At 37.6% G+C, this 13764-nt stretch overlaps 1 protein-coding gene across 6 annotated transcripts in view; it reads right to left on the bottom strand.

Annotated features, from left to right (window-relative positions):
* RAD54B (RAD54 homolog B) overlaps nt 1-13764 on the bottom strand; it is a 109507-nt gene that overhangs the window by 78733 nt on the left and 17010 nt on the right. For all 6 annotated transcript variants that reach the window (XM_032249039.1, XM_032248983.1, XM_032249019.1 and 3 more), the window contains exon 3: nt 9146-9314. In XM_032249039.1, coding sequence (XP_032104930.1) covers nt 9146-9314 — 169 coding nt within the window. The remainder of the gene's footprint in view (nt 1-9145; nt 9315-13764) is intronic.

Below are 13764 nucleotides of genomic sequence, written 5' to 3'. Positions count from 1 at the left end.
GCCTGAGGTCGGGAATTCAAGACCAGCTGGCCAGCTGGCCAACATGGTGAAACACTGTTTCTACTAGAAACACAAAAATTAGCCAGGTGTGATGGTGAGCACCTGTAATCCCAGCTACTCGGGAGGCTGAGGCAGGAGAATCACTTGAACCCAGGAGGTGGAGGTTTCAGTGAGCCAAGATCACATCACTGCATTCCAGCCTGGGCCAAAGAGTGAGACTTTATGTCTCCGGAAAAAAAAAATTAAAAAAGGAAATCCTCTATAGTGTGGAGAGAATTTGATAATCCAACCTCCTAGAAATAGCCATGGATAACACCTCAGTAGTTTCAAACATCCTTTAGGACGATATGGAAAGATGTATATGAGAGAGTCAATATTGAAATAACCAAGACCTTTTTTTTTTTTTTTACTATCCTGATTCTTATTCACTTCCATCCAAGACAGGAATTCAAAAGAAAAGTCCCAGTGTACAGGTTTTCTCAAAAGCCCTTCTTCAGATGAGAACTAGAAGGCAAATTAGTTAGGGAAGAATTATCTTCAATGGCGTATTTTTGAAAGAAGAAGAGACACACCTGTCATGTCTCCCCTACTTCAGCACAATGGACTATTAACTGACTGTTCAATACCGTGGATCAGAAACAATGCTCATACACTCAAAAATCATAAAACCTATTTATTCCCTGACCCAAATCTTCACAAAAAAGTGCTAAAGGACAAAGGATGATCTCCTCAATACTCAACTGTTTGTGGAGAATTTTCTATGGGGAAAAAGATACAGTGGCTCTGAACATTCAATATCTGACTCCTTACAGTTATGTCTAGGTTGTTATATAAAGAAGTAAGAATCACTAGAAAAGAAAACATAGGCCGGGCGCGGTGGCTCACGCCTGTAATCCCAGCACTTTGGGACGCCGAGGCAAGTGGATCACGAGGTCAAGAGATTGAGACCATCCTGGTCCACATGGTGAAACCCCGTCTCTACGAAAAATACAAAAAATCAGCTGCGCATGGTGGCAAGTGCCTGTAATCCCAGCTACTCAGGAGGCTGAGGCAGGAGAATTGCCTGAACCCGGGAGGCAGAGGTTGCGGTGAGCCGAGATCGCGCCATTGCACTCCAGCCTGGGTAACAAGAGCGAAACTCCGTCTCAAAAAAAAAAAAAAGAAAAAAGAAAAACCTATTCACCAATCAACTGGTCACAAATTTTTAAAAATCACTTTCCATTCAAATGTCTCTTAAACCTCAACCATAATATCAAAGACTTTCTGAGGACTGCATGACAATCAACTACAAAATAAAACAGCAAATTTTGCAAAAGATTGACATGATAGGTACTTGGAAAGAGAATGATATGGATATCAAAGAATTTTAGGCCCCTAAGAAAAGTTAAGCAATCCACAAATATTTTGCAAAAACCCTTTTTACGATGGTGCTTCTTTTGTCATACATAAACAACAGAAGTTTTATCATGTCAAACTTTCTGTGAGAAAAAGTATAATCTAACTTTTAATAAGGATATAAAATCTCAGCCACGCATCATGGCTCACACCTGTAATCCCAGCACTTTGGGAGGCTGAGGTGGGCTGATCACTTGAGGCCAGGAGTTATACAGTAACCTGGCCAACATGGTGAAACACCATCTCTACTAAAAATACAAAAATTAGTCGAGCGTGGTGGTGCACACCTGAAGTCCCAGCTATATGGGAGGCTGAGAAACAAGAATTGCTTGAATCCAGAATGAGACTCTTTCTCAAAAAAAAAAAAAAAAAAAAATTTACTATTAAATTTGGTCCCTTTTTGATAGATCGGTTACACAGAAATGCAATTAATAGGTAAATATATTTAGGATAACAATAACCAAGTTTTTTGCTATGAAAGAAGGGGCTGCAAACTAAAATGAATCCTGGGGTACTGAATTAGAATTAGAGGTATTGGTATGAGCTTGTGGTTTGTAATATTTACAGATAAATATACATATAATCATATATAGACTTCCTAGTTTTGATTGCTGGAAGAGCTAAAAGCAATAACACTGCAGTATCAATGAGTACACCTAGTGCTCAGTTCTTGGTTTTTAAATATACTTCTCCACCAAAAAAGAACTAGGGCTCTTGAATTATTTCTGGAGCTGAGGCAGGAAAGATCTTATTGTGCCAGAAGCATAAAAACGCTCAAAAATTGATGGGGATTGTCAAAAGGACAAGGAGCCCTGGTAAAGGGACTCCCACTGGCCAAATCTGAGGCAATCTAAGCATCATAATAAATGATAGTAACAGACTATAACCCACTGAATAAAATAGACATTTATGAATCCATAAAAACAAATTAACAAATAAATGGGGGAGAAGGGAAAGCTCTTCCTTGCAACAGAATGCCAACTAATAAATAGAGATGGAACGAGAAAACCAACATTTGACAAACAATTATAGTAATAAATTTCAGGTAAGAATCAGCAGTTTCAAGGTAACTCCCCATAGATACTTACTAATTACAAAGGTAAAAAGAATTTTATAGTGAAGAAACCCTGCTGACACCAATATATTCAAATAATCAAACTTATCACCAGTAATGGGATAAAGTGACACCATGTGCCTTCTGATGATATACTAAGAACTATTTCTGTGATATTTCTGCCAAAAATGTGCAAACTAAATCTAATTATAAGGAAATATCAAACCCAAACTGATGAGCATTCAACAAATGATTAGTCTGTACTCCTTAAGTTAGAGTCACAAAATATAAACAAAGACTAAGAAAATGTTCCAGATCGAAGGCAACTGAAAGACATGATGACTAAATACAAGACATATCCTGGTCTAGCAGAAAAAAAAGTTTATTTATTCATTTTTAAATTTGTTTTTTTCATAAAGGACACTGTCTTAGTCCATTCAGGCTGCTATAACAAAATACCATAAACTGGGTAGCTTATAAACACTAGAAATGTATTTCTCACAGATCTAAAGGCTGGGAAGTCTAGTGAAGCTTCACCCTCATGGCCCAGTCACCACTCAAAGCCCTCAATTCCTAGTATTAATACCATCACATTAATGCTTAGGTAACCACATATGAATTTTCGGGAGACAGAAACATTCAGACCATAGTATTGTATCATTGTTAGTATCTTGATTGCGACTATTGTACTTGCATACTTTATTATATAGTAGCCTGTCCTTGTTTGGGAAATACATACTGAAGAATTTAAGGTGACAGAGCATTATGTCAGTATCTTATTCTCAACTGGTTCTGAAACATTATACATATACATACAATACACACAAAAACATTAAATTAGTGGAAGTTTTTTATATTATCCTTAATTTTTTCTGTAATTTTGAAATAATCTTTAGTATCAAAAAGTTTACATTTAAAGAACAAATATAAACTATTAGATTGCCAAATATCAAAAATGTAAATATATATTTACATACAGATTGAGCATCACAATACATGATAAATGCATTCCTCATGCATTGCTATTGGGAGTATAAGCCTGTACTAACCTCCGTTGAAGGCAATTTATCATTATCCACCAAAATGCTAAATGCACATACCTTGTGATAAGTATCATACTCCAAGGTAATTATCTGTGAATTTAGTCTCCTATAGAAATGTGTATATTATATAGGTATTTATTGCAGCTTTGTATGTAATAACAAAAGATCCCAAACAAACTAAATATCCATTAATAAGACATTGGTTAAGTATATTTGACACATCCACACAATAGAATTTGTTTTTAAAAATAACATAGATCTGGCTGGGTGCAGTGGCTCATGCCTGTAATCCTAGCATTTTGGGGGGCTGAGGTGGGTGGATCACTTGAGGTCAGGGGTTCAAAAACATCTGGCCAACATGGTGAAAACCTGTCTCTGCTAAAAGTACAAAAAAATTATCTGGGAGTGGTAGTGGGCACCTGTAATCCCAGCTACACAGGAGGCTGAGGCAGAAGAATTGCTTGAAACCAGAAACAGAAGTTTCAGTGAGCCAAGATCACGCGACTGCACTCAAGCATGGGCAAAAGGGCAAGACTCCACTATCTCAAATAAATAAATAAGTTATATTGACAAAAAGATTTCAGTATATACTGTTGTAGTAAAAATGCAACGTATAGAACAAGGAAGCTAGTAAACAATTATTTAGATGGAGAGAAAATATATATGTACAAATATGTTTCCAAATATGTAGAATACTTCAAAAAAGACATACAAAAAACTAGCAACTGGTTACCTCTGGGGAAGGGAACTAGATAGCTGGATAACAGGGAAGGGAGACCTTTTACTATATCCTTTTTTATTTTTTTGAGACGGAGTTTCGCTCTTTTTTGCCCAGACTGGAGTGCAATGGTGCAATCTTGGCTCATTGCAACCTCCACCTCCCAGGGTTCAAGCAATTCTCCAGCCTCAGCCTCCAAAGTAGCTGGGATTATAGGTGCACACCACCATGCCCAGCTAATTTTGTATTTTTTGTAGAAACAGGTTTTTACCAGGTTTGCCAGGCTGGTCTCAAACTTCTGACCTCAGCTCATCCACCCGCCTCAGCCTCCCAAAGTGCTGGGATTACAGGTATGAGCCACCACAACTGGCCAACTTTTTACTATATTATTAACACCTTCGGAGTTTTTTATCATGTGCATGTGTTACCTTTTTTAAAAAAGTCACAAGGGACTGACTACATATTGTATGATTCACTTTGCATGGCATATCCAGAACAGGTAAATCCTCAGAGACAGAAGGTAAATTAGTAGTTTCCAGGGACTGGAAAAAGTGGTGTGAAAGGAGAGTGACTGCTTAATTGATCTGGGGTTTCTTTTAGAGACAGAAAAAATGTTCTGAAACTAGATAGAAGTGACAATTATACAAGACTGTAAATATCCTAACTGCCACTTAATTGTATGCTTTAAAATACTTATTTTATGAATTTTATTATATATATTTTATCACAATAAAAAACAAACATTTATGAATATAAATAAAACCAATAAAATATTTAAAAACATTAATTTCGTGATAGGGATATTTTGCTGACATTAAACTGCTAATTACATATAAATATGATACCAACAGATTTGACACACATCTTTTGTGGTGTTGTTTTTCTTTTTTTTTTTTTAATTTTTTTTTCTATTTTAAAGACAGGTTTTTTCACCATGTTGGTCAGTCTGGTCTTGAACTCCCGACCTCACGTGATCCGCTCACCTAGGCCTCCAAAGTGCTTGGATTATGGCATGAGCCACCACACCCGGCCATCTTTTGTGTTTAACAAGGCTTTCTCCAACAAGGGATGTGATGGCTTAATTCATTCACCATCCCTATTAGAATATGGGAAACCTTCATTTGGCAACAGTATACAACTTATACATTTGTCTACTTGTTCTCATCTGCAGGCATAAAATCTTGTAATGGCACTCAATTACAAGGCAGCTATTGAAAAGATCTAGCACAAGCATATACACTTTTATTCATATCATTTAAAAGAAAACACAAAAGTCTAACTTATCTGAGAACGTATAAACCCTTGAGAATACATCCAACCATCTCCAAGGACCTAAGACGCACTTGAGAAACATTTAGCAAATCTCTCCACCAGGGAAAGACCGTTATATCTTTAGTCTTCCACACTTCACTACCTTTTTCCTCTCAGTCTACAACATACTACCTTAAAACAAAACAAAACTCTCTGGTCCCCTACCACTCCTTGAGATACTACTTCTTTCACAACCATATTTATTTATTTACTTACATACTTTACTCACATTCACTTCCTCCACTGGCCTGTTTTCATTCATCACATATCCATTACAGCATGACTTTTGTTCCAAAACACTTTTGAAACTAATCTCTTAAATATTACTGCAAACTATAATGTTCCAGTAGCCTCTTTGTGGCTACTTGACTTCTCTGAAGCACTCTGAAGCCAAAAGACAGCCAAGGGACTCAGCTACAGAAAACTCTAAGTTTCTCAGCATCTCTTCCTTCAGTCTCAAAATGTTTTTGAATCCACGTAGTTTGATTTAAAACCTCAACAAGGTTTTTCACAGTTTGTATGTCACAGTTTTATGAAGGTAATTCAAGTAAACAGATAACAGAAGATAGCACAGACTCCTCTTATAGTTCTTCAGAATGAGAAAGAATAAAAAAAAAAGTTTCTCGTTTTCTAAAGAAACTATAGCTCTGAATATTCAAGGTCTGGGGCATCGTATATTCATTTCTGAGACTCCTGTAACAGAGTACTACATACTGGCTGACTTTAAACAACAGAATTTATTCTCTCTCAGTCTGAAAACCGGAAGTCCAAAATCAAGGTGTCAGCAAGGCCATGCTCTCTCTGAAGGCTCTAAGGGAGAATCTTTCCTTGCTATTTTTTTTTTTTTTTTTTTTTTTTTTGAGACAGAGTCTTGCTCTGTCGCCAGGCTGGAGTGCAGTGGTGCAATCTCGGCTCACTGCAACCTCCGCCTCCTGGGTTCAAGCAATTCTTCAGCCTCAGCCTCCCGAGTAGCTGGGACCACAGGCGCGTGCCACTTCGCCCAGCTAATTTTTGTATTTTTAGTACAGACGGGGTTACACCATGGCCAGGATGCTCTCGATTTCTTGACCTCGTGATCCGCCCGCCTCGGCCTCCCAAAGTGCTGGGATTACAGGCGTGAGCCACCGCGCCCAGCTTTCCTTGCTTCTTTCTAGCCTCTGGTGGTTGCCAGCAATCTTGAGTTGTTATTCCCATCTCTGCCTCCATCATTGTGTGGACTTTTTCCCTAATGTTTCTATCACTCTCTTCATAAAGATACCAGTCATTAAATTTAGGGTCTACCTTAATCCGGTATGACTATCTTGATTACATCTGCAAAGACCCTATTTCCAAATAAAGTCATGGGCACCAAGGCTTAGGACTTTAACATCTATCTTTAGGAGACACAATTCAAGCCACTACATCTCCCCTCTACCAGGATATGGTTTTTAAAAGCCCAGGCTCAAAAGTACTGAACTAGATTGTTCATGAAAAAAAAAAAAGACCTGTGGAGCTTGGACCAAAAAGATAGAAGTGGGCCCTTCTACCACAAACCCAGAAGAAACCACATTCCCTAAGCTTTGGGGGAAGTCATTAGTGATAGACCTGTATCTTCGTTCTCACACAAAGAATATTATCTGCAAACAGGTAGTGTTATGAAGAGACTCAAAGTTTCCAGTGAATTCAAGAAATGAAAATGTACTTATCAGAGCTCTTTCAGCTAAAAGAGAAACCAAACTTAAACTAGCTTAAGCAAAAATAATATTAACAATGAACTAAATATTATGAATTACTATTAATCTTGTTTGTTATAATAACAATGTGTGGTTATGCAGGAGAAAACATTTATTTCAAGAAATACAAGGGTAAGTGATTAGAAATAAAGTGGCATGATATATGCAACTTATTTTCAAAAGGTTGAGGGGAGTACATATACACAGAAAGAAACCACACAAATGAGGCAAAATGTTAGTAACTGGTGAATTTAGGATGTTAATTGGATCGTTCTTTCAACTTGAGAATATGTAGGAATTTTTCAGAAAAAAGGTGATAGGGGAAATGACATATTTTATTTAACTGGGATATACAAGTTTGTAGCTCACTGCAAGGTAGATTAGATATAGAATGAAAAGGATGTGAAAGGGTGAGTGGATACTAAATAGGTCTCCATCTCTATGCTTTTCTATACGCTACATCCCTCTCCAACAATCCACCATAGAGAACAAAACATTTCTCACAAAGCTCTTTCCCCCAGTTTAACCTCTCTCTGAACAAGAGACAGGAGGGTATCAGGAGGTTGGCACAGGTTCCCCAGTCCAGTGAATGTACTAAATCAGAGAAAGGATTAAGGGATTAGGAGTTGAGTAAATTAACTCCCTCTTTATTTTATCTTAACTCTTAGCTCCCTTCTCAAATTTAGCAGGGAAGAGAATGAGAAACTATAGTAGAACACAAATAAAGCTCACGATCAGTAACATAGAAGGTATTATATTCCAGAATCTAACTGTCATTTTCTGGTAAAGAAATTAGAAAAGAACTGGGTATACATAGATCATTATCTACCTCAGCCTTAAAGTAGAAAAGAAAACCTGGGGAAACAGAATAGTCACGTAACAAAGATGTTAGGAAGGAAGAAGGGGGGAAAATAGGAGAGAAAGAAGAGACAGAAAATCAGTACGACAGAGCGGCAGCTAAACTGCCATGTCTAGAGCTGCTCCTAGGGATCTTTCTATAATGAACCAGCTCAAAAAGTCTTTCTAGACCTCGCTCTGACATTAGTCACAGCTTTTGAAAAGTTATGAGGAGCACATAAATGGCACTAAGATAATGGCCAGGTAGGTAAATACAGAATTCCTTTCTGTACATACAACATACAAACCCATTCACAGGTAAAATTCATTAATCATCAGAAAGACCAAGAACTTCCTTCAAAATGGTTAAGTGCTTAAGGCACTTTGTTGATTTGCGCTGGTATCATAAGGATGGCAGCTACTATTCTGTAACCCAACAGATGGGGCCGGCTGGCTGAATCTGTTCATTCAACCAAAAAATAAACAAAACGTAATTTGGAAAAATACAGTCTTAATGATGGCTTTCACAAGGTCAAATAAACATCTATTAACCATCTTAATTTTTTTTTTTAGTTACCTAACAAATAGTGAACTCTTACAGATACAAAAAGAACCATAATCATTTCAACTCAGTTCAACAACAGAGGAATGGAGCATCTGTTAAATTCTTGATTTCCGTGCAAGTATATATCTTAATAATTCAACTCTGATTCAAAGTACTCCAAACTGTAATGAATTAACAGTTAACTAATTTCAAGTTCAACTCTCCAATTTTAGTTCCTATTAACATGCTTTTTAGAAAACAAATTTTAAATCATATCTTTAAACATGATCTTGGTACATGAGGAAAAGATCACATTTGACCAAGTTTACAATAAACAGTTTTAAGCATACATCTACTATAAAGTACATTTTAATCACAGTATAAATTATAACAATAAAAAACCTGAACTGCCAACAATCTAGTATTACATCAACAATTTTCTAATATAATATATTCATTCTTAAATCATAATTAAAAGAATACTATAATACTATGGGTCAATTATAAACATTATCAATAAAAAAGTCTTACCTGTATGAGGTGGATCTAATGTTGCCATTGTAGGTGCTTCCAAATATTTTCCACTGCAATTATCTCTGTAATTAATTTCTCTAGTACTTTCTTCAGTAGGCAGAAGATTTAAACTGCATATTCTAGGATCATTTTGTGATGAGAAAAAGGTGTTATTATTTGCAGCACCCTAAAAGAGCCAAATATATATTTAAATCAGAAATCAAATTTAATTTCCTGTATTTTTACAAAAAGTTTGTAATTTAAAATATGAGCTACCAGCATATATACATATTATATATATAAAATATATATATATATATATTATATATATATATTAGAACTAAATATTTTAAAATAAATTAAAATCTGCCAGGCATGGTGGCTCTCGCCTGTAATCCCAGCACTTTGGGAGGCCGAGGCAGGTGAATCACTTGAGGTCGGGAGTTTGAGACCAGTCTGGCCAACATGGTAAAACCCCATCTCTACTAAAAATATAAACGTTAGCCAGGTGTGGTGGCAAGTGGCTATAATCCTAGTTACTTGGAAGATTGAAACAGGAGATCCCTTGAACCCAGAAGGCAGAGGTTGCAGTGAGCCAAGACTGTGCAGTCCAGCCTGGGTAATAGAGTGAGACTCAATCTCAAAAAAAATTAATTGATTAATTAAAATCTAATTTTTATTGCTTGTTCTTAGAACTATTTTAAATTGGCCGGGCACGGTGGCTCAAGCCTGTAATCCCAGCACTTTGGGAGGCCGAGGCGGGTGGATCACAAGGTCAAGAGATCGAGACCATCCTAGTCAACATGGTGAAACTCCGTTTCTACTAAAAATATAAAACATGGCCGGGCGCGGTGGCTCAGGCCTGTAATCCCAGCACTTTGGGAGGCCAAGGCGGGTGGATCACGAAGTCAAGAGATCGAGACCATCCTGGTCAACATGGTGAAACCCCATCTCTACTAAAAATACAAAAAATCAGCTGGGCCTGGTGGCGCGTGCCTGTAATCCCAGCTACTCAGGAGGCTGAGGCAGGAGAATTGCCTGAACCCAGGAGGCAGAGGTTGCGGTGAGCCAAGATCGTGCCATTGCACTACAGCCTGGGTAACAAGAGCAAAACTCCGTCTCAGGAAAAAAAAAAAAAAAAAAAAAATACAAAACATTAGCTGGGCATGGTGGCGCGTGCCTGTAATCCCAGCTACTCAGGAGGTTGAGGCAGGAGAATTGCCTGAACCCGGGAGGCGGAGGTTGCAGTGAGCCGAGATCGCGCCATTGCACTCCAGCCTGGGTAACAAGAGTGAAACTCCATCTCAAAAAAAAAAAAAAAAAAAAAAAAAGAACTATTTTAAATTATGCTCCTAAAACTGAAAGACATGACAGAATGAAAAATTATGCTTATAATTATACTGTATTTTAAAAAACATATCAGAAGAGTTTGTTTTGTTTTCAGAGTCACTATGATAGGTATACATAAGCACAGAAGAGGTTTTAAACAAATCATAACATGCCATTCTCATAGTAAAATGCTTTTTCTTGTTAAATTTCTCAATATTAAAATCACCACTTAAATATTAATTTTTAGGTGAGATAATGGTAATGTAACTATGTTGGGTTTTTTAACAAGCCCCAACCTCTTTTTATAAGAGATGGAGTCTCAGTCTGGTGCCCAGGCTGAAGAGTGCAGTGGCATGACCAAAACTCATTGCAGCCTTCAACTCCTTAGTAGCTGCAACTACAAGCATGTGCCACCATACCCAGCTAATGTGTTTTATGTTTTGTGGAGATGGGGTCTCACTATGTTGTCCAAGCTGGTCTTGAACTCCTGGCCTCAAACAATCCTCCTGCCTCAGCCTCCCAGCCTCAGGCTGGGATTACAGGAATGAGCCACTGCACCCACTCTTAAGAAGCTCTTATATTTTAGAGACATATACTAAAAATTTACAAATAAAAACATATTCCTGGAATTTGCATCAAAATAAGTGTAGAGGGACTCAAGCTGGAGTGAAAAAGTAAAGATGAAACAAGAGGCCAGGTGCAGTGGCTCACACCTATAATCCCAGCACTTTGCAGTTCAAGACCAGCCTGGCCAACATGGTGAAACCCCATCTCTACTAAAAATACAAAAATTAGCCAGGCACAGTGGTACTCACCAGTAATCCCAGCTACTTGGGAGGCTGAGGCAGGAGAATCGCTTGAGCCCAGGAGGCAGAGGTTCCACTGAGCTGACAATGCACTAGTATACTCCAGCCTGGGTGACAGAATGAGAGCCTGTCTCAAAAAAAAACTTTAAAAAAATTTTTTTAAAAGATGAAACAAGATTGGTCATGGCCAGGCATGGTGGCTCACACCTGTAATCCCAGCACTTGGGAGGCCAAGGCAAGCAGATTCCTTGGGCTCAGGAGTTTGAGATCAGCCTCAGCAACATAGTAAAACTCAGTCTTTACAAAAAAATACAAAAATTAGCCAGGCACACTAGTGTGTGCCTATGGTCCCAGCTACTTGGAAGGCTCAGGTGGGAGGATGGCTTGACGCCAGGAGGCCAAGGTTGCAGTGAGCTGAGATTACACCACTGCACTCCAGCCAAGAGTGCAAGAGAGCCAGACCCTAACTCAAAAAATACAAATTTTCAACTGTTGAAGTTAGGTAATACAGACAAGGAAGTTCATTATATGCTATTTTCTCTTTTTTTGTATATGTATGAGTTTTCTATTACTGCTCTCTCAAATTAACACAAATTTGGTGGCACAGAACAACACAAATTTATCATTTTATAGTTTTGTAACTCAGAACTCAGGCTTAGGTCTTACTATGTTAAAATCAAAGTTATCACCAGGGCTACATTCCTTTCTGGATGCTCCAGGAGATAATATATTTCCTTGTCTTTTCAATATACTAGAAGCCACCCAAATTCTTTGGCTAAGCCCTCTTCCTCCATCTTCAAAGTCAGCTATGTTACATCTCTCTGCCCCTGCTTCTCTAATCACCATCACTTTCTCTGACGCTCTTCCATTTCCCTCTTCCACTTCTAAGGACCCTTATTATATTGGGCCCACTCAGATAATCCAGGATAACCTCCCCATCTCAAGGTCCTTAACATTAATCACTTCAGCAAAGTCCCTTTTGCCATGTAAGGTAACATAGATTCCAGTGATTAGGACATGAACATGTTTAAAGTGCCGTTTTTTCTGTCTACCACAGTAGCACATGGTTGATTTTTTTTAATAATAGGAACTCACAATGATAGACAAAGTTGTCATGTTACTATAAATACTCATCTTAATACATTTCATGGTTAGCAAACAAACATTCAAAAAAACCCTATCTGGGCCAGGCGAGGTGGCTCATGCCTGTAATCCCAGCACTTCGGGAGGCTGAGGCAGGCAGATCACCTAAGGCTGGGAGTTCAAGACCAGCCTGACCAACATGGTAAAACCCCGTCTCTACCAAAACTACAAAATTAGCTGGGCGTAGTGGCACATTCCTGTAATCCCAGCTACTCAGGAGGCTGAGGCAGAAGAATTGCTTGAACCCGGGAGGTGGAGGTTGCTGTGAGCCAAGATCATGCCATTGCACTCCAGCCTGGGCAACAAGAGTGAAACTCTGTCTTAAAAAAAAACCTACCTGACAAAATTTTTTTATTTTGTATTTTTTATATCTAATCAGATTTTAAAGTAAGTCAACTAATGAAGGCCATGAATTTTATTTTTTGAAACACTTTATTTTGATACAATTTCAAATTCATGGAAACATTCCAAAAATGGTATTCCTATATACCTTTACCCACATTAACCATTTGTTTACATTTTCTTCTATTTCCCCTCTCTTCCCCTTTTCTCTTTCTGTGTATGTGTGTACACATACACATGTGAGAGTAAGCTGCAGGCACTAAGCTCCTTTGCCTCTAAACACTTTAAGGTGTGTTTCCAAAGACTGTCTTCCATAATCACATAAAATTATCAAAAACTGAGAATTTAACATTGGTATAATACTATTATCTAATCCATAGTCCATATTCAAATGTGGTCACTTATCCCAATAATGTCTTTTATAGATTTTTCCCCAAATCGGGTTCCAATCCTAAATCACACATTACATCTAGTCAGTAAGTTCCTTCAGTTTCCTTTAATCTCTAACTTTATTCATCATTTCTGGTCTTGAAATTTCAAAATTACAGGCCAGTTATTATTTTTTTTAATTGAGCTTAACAATGGAGACAGGAAGGAATAAGGGAAGAAAATAACAAACAAGCAGGCAACCAATGTTTCATTTAAACCTGTGAAATGCTGTACAATTACAAGGAGTGATTTACTTCCAATTATGTAGTCACTTTTATAGTAGGTGTGATGTGGTACTGAGAAGAATGTATGTTTTGTGGATTTGGGGTGGAGAATTCTGTAAATATTTATTAAGTTTACTTGTTGTAGGTCTGAGTTTGAGTCCTGGATATCCTTGTTAATTTTCTGTCTGGTTGATCTAATATTGACAATGTGATGTTAAAGTCTCCCACTATTATTGTGTGGGAGTCTACGTCTCTTTATAAGTCATTAAGAACTTGCCTTATGTATCTGAATGCTCCTATATTGAGTGCGTATATATTTAGGATCGTTAGCTCTTCTTGTTGCATTGATCCTTTTACCATTATG

The sequence above is a fragment of the Sapajus apella genome, unplaced genomic scaffold, assembly GCF_009761245.1.
Source record: "Sapajus apella isolate SASKATOON/1434 unplaced genomic scaffold, GSC_monkey_1.0 scaffold3, whole genome shotgun sequence".
NCBI classification, from domain to species: Eukaryota; Metazoa; Chordata; class Mammalia; order Primates; family Cebidae; genus Sapajus; species Sapajus apella.
Note: the sequence above shows the minus strand (reverse complement) of the source record. Positions and strands in the feature narration are given on the sequence as shown.